Source organism: Gymnodraco acuticeps, unplaced genomic scaffold, assembly GCF_902827175.1.
Source record: "Gymnodraco acuticeps unplaced genomic scaffold, fGymAcu1.1, whole genome shotgun sequence".
NCBI classification, from domain to species: Eukaryota; Metazoa; Chordata; class Actinopteri; order Perciformes; family Bathydraconidae; genus Gymnodraco; species Gymnodraco acuticeps.
This window is the reverse complement of record NW_022989949.1, coordinates 648,750-669,532: the sequence shown is the minus strand read 5'-3', so window position 1 is coordinate 669,532 and position 20,783 is coordinate 648,750. Positions and strand designations below refer to the sequence as shown.

Genomic DNA, 20,783 nt, shown 5'->3' with positions numbered 1-20,783 from the left:
CTGCTCTGCATAATCACCTGATGCTCCGCCCTCTGTTTAGCGAGCTGACCGGCCTGCGCAAAATGCGTATATGAAGTCATTTTACCCTCGTGGGGGCGCGCTCATGTGATTGGCTTAGAATGAAGGAGACATCTGATTGGCTATAGATAGAAAACATTACAAGTACAAATCGGCTGACCGTCAGGGGAGTCTCAAAAAACCCACACACGAATGCACAGCGATCCGTGCACAGAAAGCGGTTTGTGTTTGCAGGTTCAGGAGATTTAAACGGGAAACTAATAAGTGAGGATCAAAAATACATATGTAAAACTTTTTTCTGTATTTGGATTTTATTTACGGAATACATTGGTGTGTACTTTGAAAAACACAAGTGTGGATCCGGAAATACAAGTTTGAATCCTTCTGTGTGCATGTGTGTATTATGAGACTGTTCTGAGCCCATATATAGCTGTCAAACTGTGATCACCAGTTCAATACATTTGACAAATTCGACTTGGTTTCCACACTTATTTGAACATGTATGTATTTTTTTCCAAAAATTGTTGAAAAAAAAAATGTTTAATAAAATTGTTTAGAATTTTTTTTATAGGATATGTACATTTCGGTTAACCGTTTTTTGGGGGGTCGAATATTCGAATATACATTTGCTTTCAAATTCCCATCCCTTAATAATAAATATTAGTGTGTTTAGGTTTTCAAAGTTTTTTCTTTTGAAAACCTTGTGTGTCTGTTTTTATTTTAAGAAACTATTATAACGTTGACCCAAGAGAGAATATTAAGTCTCTTATTTAATTTGTAGTACTGAGTTTAATCTGCGCATTGTAATTCATCATTTTACTTTTAGCCTACAAATATTAAGAGCACTAGTTGGGCTTCTGATGCAATACCCTAGCGGAGTAATCAAACCTTTGAGAACAGGACAGCAGAGGTTTGCCTTGTTGCCTAGATACGAACGCGGAGGGTGGCGAATCCAGGAGTCCTCTCTGAATGAAACTGGCTTTTCGATAGCGGACATTGTGGTTCTGGGTATCAGTATCATCGAGGAATGACCTTCCTTATGCTCGAGCCGGAATGTCGCCAGTTTCCTTGACGCTGATGAAGAAGCAGTGGATGTGAAAACAGCGCCATTTCTGTCGGCGTCCATGATACGCGATGCTACCGCAGCGGATTCCAGAGCTCGAGCTCGGAACGGCAGCGGGAGAGAAATAGCCGCTCCCCTTTCGCCGCTTCTCTTTACTTCAGCCCACGGCAGGTAGGTCAACCAGAGAACCGGCTTGGAACTTACTGTCGCACTGTGTTGTTTTTCTCCATGTTTTCTGTTTAGTCAGCCTACTCTTTCGTTGTATGACGATATGGCGTACATTTTGAAAGGAAAACGTCTGACAGTCCGCTTGTTGCCTACCCGGGCAGCCGCCTCCCCCTCGGTCACAACAAGCGGACGTGAAAGCTAACGATAGCAAACGTTTGTTTCAATTTGTACAGGACAATTTGCCACAATGTATGTTGACTGTTGGCCATTCTGGGCGCTACGTCTCCAACTGAAAGTTTAGACTCGGCCTAACGTTTGCGTGTTGCGGTTTGCTAGCTAACTATTTAATGGAGCACGGCCAGGGCTCTAATGTCACTGTACAGAGGAGCCTCCGTTCACCTGCCCGACATAACAATCCAACGTTAGTCTGCTCGGGTACGGGGGGACATCGCAATTGGAGTTACATTAATAAGACTGCAATATAACATAGGTGTTAACCTGTCATGATGCCCGTTATGGTACCGTAAAAGTAATACTTAACTGCTATTGACCGGAGACGAGCAGCTCTTGGCAGCTAACTTGGCTAATTTAGCTCATAAGCTAACGTTAAAGGTCGGTGGTCCAGCTAACCTTGCCATTTGACTGCAAAGTGACAATATCACAAGTCACTGTAACGTTTGTTGACATTTCAGCAGCTACCAAACACTGATTGTGTAGTATTTAATCAGAATAATGACAATACTTCTTAATCCTTATGATTGTCCCTGGCTGTTATGTATTTGTATTGCCGCACTTGGCAGCCCAGCAATGTAACGTTAGCCTCTGTAAACTATACCTATTTGCACAACGTTACAATGCACCTGAAATAAAGATAACTAGCCCGGTAACTATGTACAAATGGCATTACGTTGCTCCCTGTCCATGTCAGTGAAAAAAAATGGGTTGTAGGAAGAAGTTGGTATGTGGGCAGTGCAGTCTGAAGCTAGCTGCCGGGCTAATGTGAATACAAGAAACAGCTGGGTTTTAGACACTGGTCAGCCATATTTAGCAATTGTCGATGGAGCTAGCTTATTTGAGCTGTTGTCCTTCCGTGTTTATTATTTACCGACATTGTTCAAATGCGATATAGTTATTTCTGCTAAATAATTGGTTCGGATACTGCGAAACTTTTGATATTGCCCTATTGACGCCGCAAACGACTAAACCATAATGGGACGACGGGTCCAGCCAATCAAATCGCCGCAGCCTCCATTTGCTCTTCACGTCGGTCCCCTAATCCGCTGCTGCCATATACAACACATGCACTTGACAGCAAGCGATCCCCGGCCCGTTACCCGAGTTATATTGTCATTGTTGTCCTGTCATTGGCACAAATCCAGGACATACTTGCTGTAATTATTTGCCAATTTAAATTATTCAGCTGTTGATTATGTGATTGCAATGAAGGGAACAACAAGCAACATGTTACTTCCTCTTTTAGTAGTTTTACAAAGCCTTGCTGTCATCCAATCGTTTCAAAATGACATGGTCATGAGCACTTCTGTGATAAAGTTATTATGCTCCGTTGCATAGATAGATGGTTATTACACATGCACACTTGAATAAGAGTTAACTAAGTTGTAAATGTGAAGCACATGTACAACTTAGTTAAGCTGCTCCTCCTGAAAACCTCTCTTGCTCCTATCCCTTCGTTCACAATCACATTGTCAACCTGTTTATCACATGGGTGGGTGCGCCACCATAATGTGTCATGATTAGAACTGCTGCTGCATTATCTCAAGAGTTCATGATCTCTCATGAGCCCGTTAGCTTGCTGGTAAGCAAGGCTTTAAAGTTTAAACAGTCAGACTACGTCCTTTTCAAAGTTATTTTAAAATGATTACATTAAATATTGAAAACCAATGTATGTTTGCTCTGTTACAGGTTGTGCCGTTGAAGTAAGACGTAGCCCCAAAATGGACCACTCCGACTGAGACGCAAACACATCCTGTGTTTTGCTCAGCAGCTGAGATCTATCAGCAGCCTAAGCCATGCCTGACGTGTAAAATCCCCTTTTTGCTAAAAGCAATAATAAAAAAAAAACATCCTACATGCCTCCCCATGCAGAGTCGCTTCAGTGCGTCCTGCTGGAGTGACTACCCCCTCTTCCCAAGGTTCTGCCTCGTCCTCTCTCTGTTCCCTTCTCAACCGACCACCCTACCGTAACTACCCATCACAATGTTACTCCACCTTAGAATGGCCAACACCTGAGGTCCCATGCGTCCAGTGAGCACCGATTCAGACGGTCCTGCTCCTCCTGAAAACCTCTCTTGCCCCTATCCCTTCGTTGGCCCCCTGCCTGCCTCAGAGATGTCCTTGCTCCAGTCGCTGGGTCCAGTACAAAGCTGGCTTGGCCAGGAGCTTGAGAAGTGCGGGATAGATGCCATGATTTACACCCGCTACGTCCTCAGCCTCCTTCTGCATGACAGTTACGACTATGACCTGCAGGACCAGGTAAGCACCCACAAATGTTTGGAAATATTCTTTGTCAAAAAACTGTTTGTCAACTGTTTGTGTTTTGCATTGTCAAGTGAGTGGGCAGTACGCATTGTTTAGGAAGGGAAGTTGTTTTGTGAATATTAGAAAAAGACACCAATGTGCCAGGAGAGGTTAACAATGGGGGATTCCTTTCACATCATAGCACTTGTACAACGTCCTTTGATCGCTGTCATTTGTCATTACAGTTCTTGTTATGCTTTAAAAATAGTAATAGTAACACCAGTGTGTCTTTTTGTGACTGACTTTCTCGTTTTGTGTGAAAGGAGAATGACATCTTTTTGGGCTGGGAGAAGGGAGCTGGAAAGAAATGGGGCAAGAGTAAGAAGAAAGGAGGGACTGACCTGAGTCTCGAGGAAATGAAGAAGCAAGCTGCTGTGCAATGCCTCCGCTCTGCATCTGATGAAGTAAGCACTAATATCAATATCAATATAATCATTTAAAAGGAGTGTTATTCAAGTAAGGCTTTTGTTTGACCTGCCTCTTATTTTATGAAACCTTTGAGTGAAAAGCAGTCTCAGTGTTTCCCCTAGGATGGAGTCATAGCAGCGGTGCTAAGGCACGTGGGCCCAGCATAATGTGAGCGCGGAGCGCGTGGACGTTTTCAAAGTGCAAAGATTTTTTGAACATTTTAAAGTAAAATGCTTCAATCTGCTGCACTTTGAGCACACAATTACTAGAGACATGATCTAGGGGGTACAACTCTAAAACACCCATATGAAAAAGATCGGTTTACATTTTAATAATCAAATCAGTCTATGAACATAACCAATAACCTACCATAGCCAATAACAAATAAATGTAACTTATTTTATTTTTGTTGTTCATTTATATCTTATTTTACCTAGTTAACATTTATTTATGCATATTTTTGTATCTCTCCAACTTTAAACGATATTTTTTGGATTACTGTCCTGTAGTATACATTGGAATGATTTCAAACCTGTTTTTATTCATCCTAATAATTATAAAGGAGTGCCTTGGAAATATGTGTTTACATAATTTGTGGTCAAAACGTTTGAGACCCACTGAGACTAAAATTAACTATCTAAACACTCAGAGAGTCCTTTACCTCAATGAGCCTCTCAGTCTGACAGGAGAGCTCTCCTCCACCCTGGTTGTAGAAACACCTACTTCTTATATCCGTTAGCGCAGCTAGCACCAGATTCTAATCGGTACCGGTGCACCCTCTCTCTCAATCGCTCCCACGCTCGCACTTTGGCTGTGAGCTGCGGGTGCCTGATAAGCCAACATCCCCCACTTTCATCACTTACAGCGCCCATCCTACAGGGCAAATTAAAAGTGTAACCGGGGTGAAAAGGGTGTTACATTTACTTAATTATGAATGTTGTTACATCAAGGCCGAAAGTTAGGATGAGCGCAAACGGTCAAAAATGTTTTTTCCCTCCCAGAGCTGCCAGCGCAGCGCCTCCACAGATCTGGCGCCCTAGGCGACCGCCTATGCCAGAAATCAATGTCTCAAGATTTAGCAAAAATACACCTTTATTGAACATACAGTAACACAAATACTACACATCCACATAACAAACAATAAAAAATGAAAAAGGGTTGCCACTTATTATTATTTTTAAATTTTTAATACAAAAATTAAAAGTAAAAAAATAATTAAATTTTTTTTGGGTACCTGGCTGGCGCCCCCTAGCAGCGGCGCGCATATTTCAGCAGTGGCGCTGCGCCGCCACTCTTTGTATATAGGGGAAACACTGAGTCTGAATACAGGCACGTCACCAATTTGTAACACTAGTAATACTTGCTGTTTGTTAATGTGCAGTCATGCAGATTTAAATTGTATAACTCACGGTGAATAGACATGGAATAAATCTCTCTGGGAAGCTAATGCTATAAATCAGGGAAGATCTTCATTGTTCATGCATCGTAACTTCAATTGCGTCCAATTGGTGTTCATTGAAAAGGGTCATATTAAAGTCAGGACTTAACATAAAATCACGCTTTACTCACTTATAATGAGTGACCTTACGATGGTGCTGTTCGCATACAAGCATTTATCTTAAGATTCTATCTATTGTTATCCATTCCTTTTTGTGAATCATAAAGCCACAGAGATTTACTGACATTTTTGTCACTTGCCGGCAGTAGTAAGGGGAGGATGATCTCGTTGAGAATGACACAACGTAGAGCTGGAGGGAGGGGAAGGGTCTGCAAGGCAGGAGGAGGAGGAGGAGGAGTGTTGAGCTCCTCTCTGGGGAGTGGATTCTGCAGTCTATTTTTTAACCAGCACACGCTGCGCAGGATTGCAGCAGTGAGCAGCGTAGTTGGTCGGTTGTCAGCTGACCGGCATTAGCACAATGATGCAAGAGGAAACACAGGGCAGGAGAAAACTTTGCTTGGCTTTTCATGAGGCGGCATGGTAAGGAATATTATTTTCTGGATGAGTGAACAGGGAAGGAGTGAGCTAAAGTGTCTGGCAGGACTGAGGTGATTTGTTTGAGGCTATTTCCCTCGACAGTGCCTGCTTGATTGAGCTTGCCACCTGACATTGTTGTCTTGTTTATTTCAAACCCTTGTTGTTTACATTTTCCACGAATCAAATTGCTCAATGTGAGAAGGAAGTAAGCTAAACCGGATATGTAGTAAATAGTCACTTACTCAGAACATAGTGAGGCAATACCTTGTCCTGTTGTTTAGCCTCTTTATTTATTTATTTTTTCAAAAAGTATTTCGGCAGCATAGCTAAATATAGAACAGTCATGACCGAGCATGCCTAAGCTCTCGCAAGTCAGCTGGCTTGACTTGTGTCAACCCCATGCCTTTCATTCTTCACATTTTCTGTCAATGTAGCTTTTGGGAATTCTGCATTCTTACCTAAGGCTATTAGATCTCAGGAGTCATGTTGTATTTGGAGTTTGAGTTATCTATTATATTTCTTTTGTTTATGTCATAGCTGTTTTGCAAATATCTTTTTAATGTTCTTTTTATCACAAAGACCAAACATGATTCAGTTTCCCCCTTAAAATAACTGAGCAGGATTTTGATAATTCAACTGATCAGTACAATATATCACTAAGAAAATGTAGTATCAGTAAAACTCTACCATGATATTGACATCATCATCATTTCTGTTTCATAGTAGGATACGCAATTTCAATAGACTTTTGAGAAGGTCTTTATGTGTAACCTTTTTTCCCAAAACAGGTTTTTGAGTTGGAACATGCTCATACCAATTTTAACTATTGTTTTTTACCCTCATTTGTGCAGAACTCTGGAATTGAGAGCCTGGTTGAAGAGCTTTGCTCTAAACTAAAGGACATCCAAAACAAACAGAAAGGTTTGTTCGATTATCTTTACTAAGTGTTGTGTAAAAAGAAAGAATTTGAATAATAATTTCACTAATAAAATGTCTTGTTCAATTTGTTTTTTATAGAAGAGAAACAGATACAAAAGAAATCTGATGGCTCTCAGTCTCCAGAGCGAGCTGAGTCCCCCTCTTCAAAGGACCAGGTGGAAATGTAAGCTACATAATGGATGTGTGAATAATTGTATGTACAAAAGTGACTGCAGAACAACATCCACATGCATTTGTTTATTTCAACTGTACCGTTATGAATGCATTTCAATCTATTGTTCTCTCTTTTTGTTGTGACTGCAGGTATTATGAAGCCTTTCCTTCTTTGTCTGAGAAACCTGTTTGTCTCCAAGAGATCATGACGGTGTGGAACAAGGCTAAGGCCTGCGCATACTCGAGCTCATCCTCTGCTGCGCCACAGACCAGCACAGACACCTCTTCCCCAAAAGATTGCAACAGTGAAGGGGAGGCTGCAAAGGAGAGAAACCTCGAAGCATGTGGTACCATCACTACGACGTCCAACGAGAGAGGCCAGCAGCGACGGAGCAAGAAGGAGAAAGAAAATCGATACCATGGTGGTGCAGCAGCAGAGGAGAAATCTACCGTCCACTCGAAGAGACAGATGAGACACAGATCTGAGGGCAAAAACAGACCCAGATCCTGGTCCTCTGGCTCTAGTGAGGCCGGCTCAAGCTCTAGCGGGAACCACAGTGACTTGAAGTCATCCAGAAGCAAGGCAGTTAGAATAAGGCACAAATCCAGGGAGGCTGCAAAAAATAAGAGAACACGCAACAGCGGGCAGGTGAAGCTGCAGGTGAAGGTCATTGAAAAGGAGGAGCGAAGAAATACAGGAGGGAGCAGTAGCAGCGCCACTGGAGGCGCTGCCAAACAACCACAGCTTTACAAGAAGGGGAAGAGACCTCTGAAAGAGATTCGTAGAGATCCAGGCTGGAAGGAGGCTAAAGAGTCCGGAGTTGAGGCCAGAAACAGAAAGGAATACATGGAGGAGCCTCTTTGGTACACTGAGCCCATCACAGAGTATTTTGTACCTTGCAGCAGGCAAAGCAAGCTGGAAACAAAATATCGCAACAAGGTAGACTCTCCTGATGGTTTTGATTTGTCGACCGACATGGAGAGGCTGCCGGAGAGATTCCAGGGAATCTGCATTGCCAATGAGTGCTACCAGAGAGCGTACCTAGCAGCAGGCTCTTTTGTGGATGGGCACTTTGTGGAAGGGCCTGGCGAAGCAGAAGATGAAAGTGTTGAACTCACTGGGACCTCATGCTGCCCTCAGCCAGAGGATAGTAGAGATTTAGATGACAAGCATCTGTCTGAATTCACTCACTTCTATGAAGTTGACATTTATCAATCCATATTGGATACTAGTGCCTCAGACTCTATACAAGAGAGTCGGATCTTAAGCATGATTCGACAAAAAAGCAAAGAGCAAAGAGACGTTGAGGCAGAATGTTGTTTAGTGTTAGATGGCCTTGAGCAGCATGGGAAAATTGCAATACGGGCAGACTCACAAGAACCTCCGGGATCAGTTGGATTCCTAATGGAGGATCTTGAAAACATGGCTCAAGTGTGGGGATGTTATTCACCATCCACTTCAGAAGATATAGATGGAGAAAGCTTCATAGGAGACTCTCCCATCCGCCTCTCCCCCCTCCTTGATAGTGTCTCGTTCACCCTGAGCAAACTATCTGGAAATCTGGAGGAGCCAATTGTCCCTGAAGCCACCAGTGAACCATCCTGCTTCTCTCTTTTCGAGCTGCAGTATGAGAGCCCCACGTTCCCTTTTCCCCGCGACTCACTCACCGTCGGTCATGAAAACAACACAGATTCTAGTAGCTGTCTCGACCCTCATTCTAATAAACAGTCTCGTTTGCTAATATGGACCAAAAATAGTGCCTTTGACGAAACTGAACACTGTTCTAACCTTTCAACAAGAACTTGCAGTCCGTGGTCACATTCAGAGGAGACTCGTTCAGACAACGAGCAAGGAAATGTTCTGACTGAGGATGCTGTTCAAATTGGCAATGAAGAGATTGATTGTATAATCCCTCCTCTCTCTGGTACATATCTAGAGGATGAAATCCTGGATTTCTTGCAGGCGAACTCTGGCCGCAAATGTGAGGAGGTCAGTGTTAGCACGGCATCCAATAAGACCTTCACCAAAAAATCTAAATTGGAGTCCATTTGTGGTATAGCATTGGAAGAGGACGAGGGTAAACGCTACAGCACTGGCATGTTTTCGGACGACACAAACCAACACGGTGACGACTACAGCTCAGGGATAATAAAGGATATTTGGACTGCAATAGGAGATGAAAAATCTGTAACGACGAAGCAAGGAGCAGAACAACCAAGCGAGGGCCTGTTCTCAGATGAGTCCGGCGGTTACTGCTGCAGCCGCCTGGAAGTGCAGGCCAAAGGGGATCCAATTAAGGGACCTCAGAAAAAAGCAGTGCAGCGCTCAGAGTATCACCTTTGGGAGGGCAAGAAGGAAGAACAGGACTTAGCCAAAAACAAACTCTCCAAGGTAGATGGTGCAGGGGATTATATGACTCCGTCCAAGCCCTGGGACCTGAACTCTGACAAGGAGAACACAGCATTCATCCTTGGAGGGGTGTATGGAGAGTTGAAGACACTAAGTGGGGATAAGAATTGGGCTCTTGTGCCACCTAGTGACACCCAAGATAGCCTGCTACAGTGTGCCGCTGCGGCTGCGTCTGCTTCCAGCTCAGATATGCTCACCATCACCGGCACAGATGTGTTCATGAACACTGGCAGCTGCTTTTCCCCCGGGCACCGGCCCCTGTGGAGACCTCTTGTGTCTTTTGGGCAGAGTGACCAGGCCATTAGAGGTGGCGGGGATGGATTGAATAAGGGATTTTCTTTCATCTTCCATGAAGATTTGCTCGGGTCCTACGGAGGCTTGCGTGGTGAAGAGCAAGGTTCGGAATACCCGTTCGCATCCTTCAACCTGAACAATCCCTTCTCTCAAGTCCTCCACGTCGAGTGTTCTTTCGAGCCTGAGGACATGGCTTCGTTCAGTCCGGGCTTCAAGCCCAAGTCGATTCTTTGCTCGGACTCAGAGAATGAAGCCTTCCACCCACGCATATATGGCATCAACCGGACGCAGTACAGGGCCATTCGCATCTCCCCCAGGACTCATTTCCGACCAATATCGGCCTCAGAGTTGTCTCCCGGTGGAGTGAGTGATTCAGAGGCCGAGACTGACAAGGAGGAGTTGAGTTTTCCCGTCCTGGCGCCGGTGGACGTCTTCGATGATCCTCAGGCAGATCTCAAACCTCTGGAGGAGGATGCAGAATGTGAGGGCCCCTATTACGGGAAGTCCGAACTGGAATCTGGTAAATTCTTACCCAGATTAAAGAAGTCTGGCATGGAGAAGAGTGCCCAGACCTCTTTGGATTCACAGGAGGGCTCCAGTACCCTCCTGCCAATTGCTGAGCAAGAGATTTGCTTAGACTGCAAGACTGCAGAGGCCGCATCAACTGCAGGCGGACAGACAGACGTCTCTGTCGGCAAGATTCAAAAGAAGGAATCTTCAGAAGAAAAGCAGTCCTGCTTCTCTGCAACAGCGGGTCAGATCCCCAAGTATGGGATTGCTTATGACTTTGTGGGAGATGTTCCAGAGGTGAGGGTTTCCTCCTAAATGATGTCGTAAGAATGTTCTGTGTGCTAGTGCATTACAACAAAACTGTTTGCATAACCACACAGTGTTTTCACAATCTGTCAAATGGCTGTTAAAAGGGTTTCACCTTACTGACACACTAACCACTTCTCATGTGTTTTTTATAGTTCCCTCTGTTAAATATAAGTGGACAGAGAGGAACCGGCAACCAGCAAGACGAGTGCTGGTGGCAGAACACACTCTGTTCCCCCCTTTTCCCTGGATCGCAGTGTACAGGTATAGCGTTTCAAAAAATAAATAAAATACTTTTACATTTTATTCACCAGCAAATAGGAAATATAATCACTGTTATTAAAACTGTATTAGGTATGACGGGCAGAGACTCCCTATCTTGGGCCCAAACCTTCCTCCCACGACACATTCACATTGACACTCTTTATAGATGTCTATCAGTGCTATATACAAAGCACAATCTAATTCAAAAAATATATGACCTATCAGGCATTGCTCATGCAAAAAAACTTGATTGATTGTCCCAATATTGTGATGTTAAGATCCTAGAGACATACCTGTATAATACTGGCCATCAGCTTCTGCTGTTGCAGGCATCAAAATATATGAGCTATCTAAATAGTATACCCATTTTTGGTGATGGCTACCTGTATTCCACTGAGGGGGTTTTAGAAAAACATTAGCAGTGAAAATATGGCTGAAAGTCCTAATCAGGTCATGAGCCTGACAGTCAGTTTGAACATTCGATAGGTGTAGGATGTAAAGGAGAAACATAGGCAGCATGGAACTTTTTAGACTTGTATCAATCTAACCTTTTTTGTCTGACTTCTTTCTCCAGGGAGCAGCAACATTTGACTACTCCAGTTTTGCAGAGGACTCCTGTCGTAGAGAGGACACTCTCCTCTCCTTTTGTGACTGGACCTCTACCAGCAAAGATTCAGGTTCATCTCGGAGCTGGAAAAACCTAATGTAGGCTTATTTTCTGACACACCCATCCAAAACCCCCACACATAACCCCTGTTGGTTTTCATTTACTAAACATTGTGTAATCAACAATCAGATCAACAAAAAGTGAGAGAAAATAGGAAAACTCAAAAAATATGTTCTGTCTTTGAGTGATGCCATGTGCAAACATGCACTTTAGGCATTTTAGAATTTGTTTCATTTGGTTCTCCTGTACGCTGATCCTCATTCAAGTCTCAGAGTTGGGTAGTAGGGACAATCTTTTGTTCTATCCTTGTCAGTTTTGTTCCCGCCATCTTTGCTTTTGAGCTAGGATACTGCTCGTTGCTGGTATCTGAATGGTTGTGCATGTATGTTCGTCCAGCCAGTCTCACTCCTCTTTTTCTAGTTAAACATAAAGTTGTGTGAAACGACTGCTTTCGCATACTCTACTTTCCATCTTATGTTCAGAAAGATAATTATAAGGAAGTTGAGATTTTTGAGTTGTGTAAGAATGTCGAGAGTTTAATTTAAATAGTTTGTTTGGACGACTTTCTGAATGTGAAGTAGAGAATGTGTGCAGTTTTTCTTCTAAATATCCATAAATTCCCCATGTGTGAAAAGTGATCATAAATGAGTCTGATTTTTGAATGGTGATAGTCTTACAAAAGCTAGTAGTAGACATAGTATGGTTTGTGAGGCTAAAAGAAAACAAAAAAATCCTTTAAAAACAAAAAAACAGGAAATCAAAAGAAGTTTTGTTGGAAAAAATACTAATGATCTACTTGAAATGCAATGCTGTAAAATAATTGGGGGAAAAAAAAGAGTTTGTTTTGCGGTAAAGACCCAACATGATAAGACTACAGCCATGTCTGCAGACACCTGTGTTGCAATTGAATGAAACTTTGTTTTAATTTTTTGTAATTCCTATGGTACAAAATATTGGTGCTATAAATATGTTCAAGAATCTTTTGAATTGCAGTTCCATAATATGGCTGTGATACAAGTAGATGGCATAGTTTTCTTTGTAGTCCAGACAGTCAGACTCCATGAATATCTTTTTGCGGAAAAATTGAGAAAAGAAGAAAAAAAGATTAGCCTGATCGCAGTTCTTGTTTAATGTGGCTTGGTTTTTTATTTTAAGTTAACCTCTTAGTTGTCAGGCCTGCAGCAGAAGCAGAAATATTTGCAGGTGTTTAAATCTCATGTTCATCTTTTAAGTTACTTGTCCCCAAACAGAAAGGACAGAATCAGCATTGTCTAATGGTTTATTGTCCATTTTGCAACTAAACAAATGTATAACCAAGCAAGTGGCGAGTGGAGGTCAAACCAAAAACATGGCATAATTACTCTAAGGTACAAATGCTTATTTTTTTCATATGAGGTGTTATTTTTTTTGGTTTACAATATATCTTGTTGAAATATTGAGTAATATCTCACTATGTGTGAGTGTGTGTGTTTGTGTGTTGGCAAAACTTGTGGAGGTTCAGAATGAGTGGACTAGAACTTTATCTCAGAGAAACGTGAATGTATGCAGACTTACGTTCACAAAAAATGCATATGCCTATTAGCGCCCCTTAAATTTGAAAATTGGCAAACCTTCTGGCTTTTACCTTCTTTCGATTTCAGCTAAAAACTATAGGTAGTGAGGCCAGTAGTAGGGTAACTTTTCGTCACATACAATGAAACTGAAGCACACAACTAAAACTATCCTTCTGTTATGGGCAATTAAAGATGTGCAGACTTTCGGTAAGTCGCAGGTTGGCATGGCTTTGTAAATGGCTTCCTGATTTTGCAATGACTGTATTTACAGGCCAATGGTTTGCTCAATCCAATGCCACTTCAATTAATAAAAAAGGGCCCCAAGGTACTCCAACTTCAGGGTCTTGTCACCTTTCTTCGACAGTCACCAGACACTCAGGAATTTTTTAATATAAGCATAATCTACACTCAGACCTGTGACAGTGCATCGATGCATTAATGTAAAAACTTTTCTTTTGATTGTAGAGCAGAAATTATTGACAGGAGTTCCTTCCGCGCAAACCACAGAGGTGACTGTCGTAAACATATAGTTTTAGGGAAGAAAAAAAAAGCCATTGTAGGTTGCATAAGCAATGTGGAGGGGAATTCAAAAGTCCTATGCAATACCTTTTGGCGCATGAAAACATTAAAGAATATACGGAGAAAAGTCATTCAGCTAATTTAGCATGTTGATACGTTTTGAGTGAGGGACACCTCACAGGAAAAAAAACAAAATACGGACTGTCTCTAGAAATGCAGCATGCAAACATCACACTCGTTTTATGTTGGATTTAACAAAAAATATGTTGGTTTAAAAAATAAAAGTGAGGTTAAATTGAAAGAATGCTATGACTGTGTGAATCTGTGAGTGAATGTGTGTAAGAAGATAAGTCACAAAAACTTAGATGGGGGGTGAAAGGAATGCTTCACACCTTTCTCCGTTTAATTCTTCCATTTTGATAGGCCGTGTTAAAAACACAAAGCGTGTGAGACGAAAAAATGCATTCAGTGAGGGTATATGTGTTTGGAATAACACTGTTCTGATTGCACTGTGGTCTAAAGAACAGATCCGGCACTGAAAACTGAACGTTTTCCTCGTCTTCTCATTCCCACCTAGACGCTCCTTCACCCTTTCCTATATTTTCCTGAATCCCATCTGCCCCGAGTAGATGTGTTGTTCTAATTTCATGTACACCCTGAGTAAATTATTTTGTTTCATTGTGGATTTTCTTAACATCTAATAAAGGAATAAACCAAACCTCAGTCTGAGTTAACCTGTTTCTTTTCTTACCTTACCTTATGGCGACACTAGAGGGCAGGGTGATGATACTCATTCATATCACAAGCTTTAATCATTATGTTCTTTTCATACTTATCAACAGTGAAGTGAAAAGCTGCAAACAATTTAAGAAATAACCCTTACATTTTAAATGTTATATGCGGATTTTATTCAATAAAAGAGCAATATTTTTGTATTTGACACTACAGCATCCAATGCTAAAAGTTGTGACAAAAAAAATACTATTATTGTAGCATTTATTAGCTTATAGTCATTTGAGGCCAAATTGAATAGTCATCAAAATAGTGTTATATTTAACATTTTATAAAATGTTATATATTTTGTGTGATCTGACACTCACAAAATGAGAATTGAATGAATGTCTTTCCCTATGCACATGTTGCAGTTGTTTTGAGTGCAAGGGTTTAATTTTGACCTTTGAAATAGCAGTTCACCAAGCAACAAGTCAGTATATTTTTAGCAGGCAGTCGCCCATCCCACAAAGGGTGCTGTGCAAAACAAGTTTGATAAGTTAAATGACGGATTGAACAGATGAGACAGTACCTGGGATAATGGTTGCAGTAGCATTATGGCATTTATACTGCACTTAAAGTACATAGAGGAGGGGTATCTATAATAATATACGCAGCAAACAATTTTAAAGCATGGAAAGTGTAAATTCTAGAAATACCAAAGTATAGGAAAGTACTCATTCTGCAGATTGGTCGATTTCAGAATAATATAATTATATGTTTTGATTATAATTATTGATGCATTAAAGTAACTAAAGGTATTACATAAATGTAGTGGAGTAAAGGTAAACAATTTAATTGTAGTAGAAGTACAAACTAACATAAAATGGAAATACTCAAGTAAAGTAAAAGTACCTCAAACTTGTACTTAAGTACCGTACTTAAATGTACGTAACTTGTCTTACTAACGTGTTCTTAAGTACAAGTTAGCCTGCATCAGCGCTGGCCTGCATGTACGCGATCGATTATTAATGCCTTAATTTCAAGACAGGTGAATCCATCGACGGTGAGCATTCTTCACTCGATTGCACCGCACTCACGGTACAAGTTTGGTTTAAAATGGCGGCGGAAGCGTCAAAACAGGTATGAAATGTTAACGATACCGGATAAACTTATGACATGTGCTTGTTGTTATAACACCGGTGAAGCGTGTCCTCTCCTGTAGAGATGACGTTAGAGCAAAACATGTCCGTCGCATTTGAACTTATTTTGATATAATTCACTTGAGGAAGCGCTGCTAGAATCATCGTCGGTAGCAAGTCCGGGAAGACGTGTTTATATTTACCATCCTCCTTTTCCCCAGAGGTGAATTTACATGTTTTTATATTATTATTTGTTCGACTATTTTCCTCACACTGGTGCTGTTTGTGTACTCTAAGCTGCGTTGAGGAGGCAGGGGGATGAGGGCGGTGCAGCAGCAGTATCACAGCATCACCATGGACCGCTTCAGCAGGCGGCTACCTGCCTGACACCTGTAGCATCAACCGGCATCATGGCGAACACGACCACCGGGACCCGGGACCGCAGAGACAGCCGCTGTGGTAGGTTATTATGATGTGCTTTCAGACCTTTTTATGTATTTATTTTTTACTTTAATAACACGTACCACATGAACTGTGCCCTCATACTGTAGGCAATGTGCATTTCTCCCTTGGCATTGGCAACATTACAGGTCACGCCAAACTGTCTTTAAAAATTATTTGAGTTCAATTCAACCTCGAATATTACACATGTATACGGTTGTTAAACCAGAACATTTTGCATTTTGTGATTAATTTAAGGCTAATAATAAATTCGGCATTCATCTAATTAACTAAAAGTCCATTTCTGAGCTCAAATGTAGACTTTCTAACCACTGTTTTTTTCTGAATCATTAATTCTGTATTCGGTTTGGAATTCAACATGATTTTAAAGTAGAATACAGAGTTGCACAGCTGCTATTAATTTCAAACTTTAACCCCAGCAAAATGGCTCAAAACCTTTTATGAATTGCTCAACCACTTAATTTAGGACTCAAGAGTACAAATACCAAGCTGCACTTTTAGAGAAAAAACAACCTTTTATCTATTTATTTTTGCTAACCAGCATTCTTCAAGATGATAGAATGTATCTGTTTAAAATAAATACAGCTGCATTGAAAAAATGAGGCCTATAGGCTTGAAAAACCAGGCATACTTATCAAATATGTTTTAGGTCATGTGCCCTGTATTATATGCATCACACCCTGATCACACCATGCATTCCAATCTTAGGCTGCAGCAGTGCTACTTAGGAACTTGCTTCCGAACCCAAACGGAGGACAACTTTTCTTAGAAAACCACTGAAGCATATGCCCTTATTTTAGAATTTGTGAGATGATGTTTACCTACACTGAAAGTCATACTATTAATAATTATATCATGACCTGCAGAACAAGATTTGAGTGTGCATACTCTAATGGGTGTTTCAGTTAATTAAGGAGTCAGTCACCTCTTTCTTCTGTCATGCCTTATCTATGTTGGCGTGGCCTTGCTTTTACACTACTATGCTAATACTTTTTGAATGATTTGTGGTTAAAACCTTATAAAGGGCATTGCGTTTATGTTTGAAAACATAAGCTAGGCTAACAAGAATGCCAGTTTTTCAGCAGTACACAGTAATACATTTAATAAAAGTAAGTGAGTTTGTACAGATTACTTTATTTATTGATATGTTCTAGTGACCTCTGGTTGTAGATTATTTCCAGAGTGGCACAAGACCAACCTTTGCTATGTTTTGGGACAAAGTTTACCCAAATCACATGACAACCTGCAGGTCAGGGTTTACAACTTGGGTAAGAATCTGGCTTTATGTGTCAAACATTTGCACAAAAAAGGCCCCGTTGTCTGTTAATGTTTATTTATTTGACCGTTCCCTTTTACCTACCTATTTATTTTAATTGCCCATGACAACACTATGGTGCTTGAGTACAGGACTGATAGGAGAGCCTGATCCATTAGCTTTAGCTTAGCTTCCCAGCTGGTGTTAAAGCATGATATAGCCTTTACTGAGGCCCCTGTTCACATTACAGTCCGGACTCCAGTTACAGCCCGGTTTCTGTGGGATTAGTTTTCACCTCTCAAGGCTTCCACTCTAACCTGATACCCCGGTCAAGCAGAAAAAACCTTTAAATATTGTATTATGTAGAGCTGGTGTTATTCATTTGTATGAATACATCTCATATATACACATGTTCAAATGGCATCACATTCAGGGTTGGATTAAAATGCTCTGGGCCAAGGAGACATCTTAATATTACTTATCATCTCCAACAAACCATCCATAACAGAGTTGTATTCAATTTGCAACGCTATAATAACTGTCATAGCTGCATATCCTCACTTTTGACAAGATGGAACCAGTGAATGTTTAGCATTTTTTTTATTGATGAAAAGCTATAAGTTATTTAAATTATTGTAGAATAATTCTACTTCTGTCAATCAATTTGACTGAAAGTGTAGTTGTAACGCACATTGCAAATGTTTGTGTGTTTCAGTTTAACAGTAAATCTGATACAAGTGGAAATAAAAGCATTACAACACCCAATCATAGAATATCAAATAAATAATCACTCTTTAGTTTTTGTATAACATTTTAAAAGGAATTTTATATAATCGAGGCCTTTATAAATGTACCACATTTTCTGAAGATGTATATACTTTTCAAATCTTTATTGTTAATAAGTATGCTTTTTAAAAAAAATCCTTTTGGACTTCCTTGGAACAATTCTTTGTGGTTTATTGACCCACCTGTCAGTGGAAACTATTGACATGATACCTTTTTTTTCTTTCAGTTAAAGCAGACTCAAACTTTAAACATGTGGATTATAAAAGCCTACTATTAATCAATAAAACATACAGTTAATCATTATTATATAATACATGTTCTCCATTTCGTCGGATAGTCTTATTCAGGCTCCCTGGAATTTGGTACAAAAAAGCTGGGCTCCCTTTGAGCTCAAGTCACACCTATACACCACTGGAAATCGTTCAGAATAGTAGAATTGTAACCTTTTTAAAATTCTTTATTTAGGGTCAAATAGTATTGATATTGCATTTTTCTCAGTTAATAGTTCAATCTTTTTTAGTGACCCAACAATTGCACACAAACCAACCTAAAATAAATAAGTAAACAATCAAACCAAAAATGAAATCAATTAAAGATAAATACAAACATAAAAATCAAACGGTAGACTTTTCGGTGTTTTTTAAAAGTTTTTTTTACAAAAGCACAATCAAACAAGGGATGGATAATGTATTGCTTGCACAATGTCCCAGTTTCTTTTTAAATGGTTTTAAATTGTTTTATTAAAAAAACTGTTGTGTAAAAATCCTCTAATTAAATGTAACTTTCTTTCTGAAGGTTTGTCTGGAGAAGCCATAGTGCAGAATGGCTGTGTAGTGACGGAGCTGGCTGCCTCTGACCTCCACAATCACACCAACAACCATGACCTCAGCTCCACCATGCACATTGAGACGGTCGTGCCCACCTACAAGCCATCCTGCTCCTCCACCCCCATCTACTACTGCAGCCCCCAAAAAAACTACTCGGACCTGAACCAGGACTGCCACAGCTTGACCTCCCAGGACTCGGGTATCCCCACTCTGGAGATCAACCCTCCAGAGCCCATCATCCACGCCCACCAACGCACCGGTGACGGAGGCCTCGTCTCTGACTCCAGTTCCTACTCGCCCGCCACTTTAACTTTGGAAGATTCTACTGATGGCAACTCCATCCGTAAATCCTCCACCTTCCCCCGCAGCGGGTACGACTCCATCCGCCACCTTAGCCCCGCCCTCAGATTGTCAACCACCACAGGGACGGCCGTCGGAGCTTTAAACCGCAGCGATGACATATCCAGCATGTCCAGCATGAGCACCGAGCTGTCCGTCTCCAATGAAGACATCTTGGATTTCACCGTCACCTCCAGCTCCAGCGCCATCGTTACCTTGGAGACGGACGACAGCAGCGGCAGTCACTTCACAGACGTGACGCTGACGACGTCACCTGGAAACCCCGGAGACCTATGGAGTCCTGTACGGGGTCCGCATCAGGAAGAGGATGGAAGGCTAAAGAAATTAGGACCTCTAGCAAGCTTATTCAACAGGTATGTTCAGAATATCCGTCTACAATAACTCGTGTTTTATTCAGATGGTTGATTTGCACTACAAAAGTAGGGCTCCATGCTCTTTATTACGTCATGATCGTTCATTCATTTTAACTTCGCCCCACAATTTCTGTGTCTATCAAGGTAGTTGAAATATCATTTCATTGTAGCCATACCTGCAGTTATCCAGGACTTGGGTGGTAACACTTTACTTCAACCCCCCCTTATTTAATATTCATAAGCAGAAACATTTCATAAATGATTTATAACACACTTTAATGTAGTGCAGCTTATTTGCCCATAAGAGGAGGCTGGGGTTAACAGAAAGCCATTTGCAATATAGTTAAACCCAGTTGTTATAACAATATAAAGTTTGTCTCCATAGGAGAACTTGATGAAATATACTGAAAACAATATTTAAAAGATTAAAATAACAAGCTGATTTTAATTGGGACTACAATAATGACATTTGGAAGTTTTAAATAAAGATCCCTACTTTAGCATCAAGACAAATAGGTAAACAATATGAAGCAAGAAATATTGCTTCTCACTTGCCTGTTGTATCATTTGGGTATAACAAGAGATAAAGCACAGGGTATCACAGGAGTGGCCAGAAATAGAAAAATAAGCCTCAGCAAACTAATAATCATTTTCTGCTTCCTCTCGTTCGACTCTGTGTGGAAGGCTTTATAATATAGCCTTAGAGAAGTAGCCATTGCTCAAAGTTCTTTTACAAACCTTGCTTAGCCAACATACCCCCCCCCCCTCCCTCCACTCTTGCATATTACAGCTCACCTACAATGACCCTCTGTAAAACAAAAAGCTCTGCGTTTCCTGGCTGCAGTGTCACTTCAGTGCACTTCTCGTTAATAACATTACAAAGATAAAACCTTGTTTGAATGAAGGTGTTTTTTTCGTTCCACTGAAAAACAACTTTGCCTTTTTATTAGTCAAGGGTTCCATTAATACCCTAAATCCCACCATCATCATTTTTAGTTTGGACTGCATCATTGTGCTGCTCTGTTTGTAAAGAAGACAAGGCATTACATTCTAATTCTGTGTGTGATCGGGAGTGCGTCTTACTCTCTGATGTTGCAGACAG

General features: G+C 41.0%; 2 protein-coding genes across 4 annotated transcripts in view; both read left to right on the top strand.

The window, feature by feature from the left end:
• Positions 1-940: 940 nt before the first annotated feature.
• kiaa0232 (KIAA0232 ortholog) lies at positions 941-14,508 on the top strand. Of its 2 annotated transcripts, none has more exons than XM_034210606.1 (8): positions 941-1,252; positions 3,173-3,742; positions 4,054-4,191; positions 7,022-7,091; positions 7,188-7,272; positions 7,413-10,773; positions 10,938-11,046; positions 11,621-14,508. In XM_034210606.1, the coding sequence occupies exons 2-8, from the start codon at positions 3,506-3,508 to the stop codon at positions 11,635-11,637; spliced, it is 4,017 nt and encodes a 1,338-aa protein (XP_034066497.1). In that variant the 5' UTR covers positions 941-1,252; positions 3,173-3,505; the 3' UTR covers positions 11,638-14,508. The 2 variants fall into 2 exon arrangements, with proteins under 2 accessions (XP_034066497.1, XP_034066496.1); XM_034210605.1 differs by having other exon boundaries at positions 4,051-4,191.
• Positions 14,509-15,458: 950 nt separating this feature from the next.
• tbc1d14 (TBC1 domain family, member 14) overlaps positions 15,459-20,783 on the top strand; it is a 45,589-nt gene continuing 40,264 nt past the window's right edge. The window contains exons 1-3 of one of the 2 annotated variants that reach the window (XM_034210602.1): positions 15,459-15,861; positions 15,936-16,097; positions 18,937-19,681. In XM_034210602.1, coding sequence (XP_034066493.1) covers positions 16,049-16,097; positions 18,937-19,681 — 794 coding nt within the window. In that variant the 5' untranslated portion in view covers positions 15,459-15,861; positions 15,936-16,048. The remainder of the gene's footprint in view (positions 15,862-15,935; positions 16,098-18,936; positions 19,682-20,783) is intronic. The other variant, XM_034210601.1, reaches the window with a different exon arrangement.

Bases quoted from the DNA above. Each gene is read 5' to 3' on its own strand.
- kiaa0232 (XM_034210605.1), top strand. From the start codon at position 3,506: ATGCGTCCAGTGAGCACCGATTCAGACGGTCCTGCTCCTCCTGAAAAC. The intron at 3,743-4,050 runs GTAAGCACCCAC...TTTGTGTGAAAG, and splicing joins ACTATGACCTGCAGGACCAG to GAGAATGACATCTTTTTGGG. The intron at 7,092-7,187 runs GTTTGTTCGATT...TGTTTTTTATAG, and splicing joins CATCCAAAACAAACAGAAAG to AAGAGAAACAGATACAAAAG.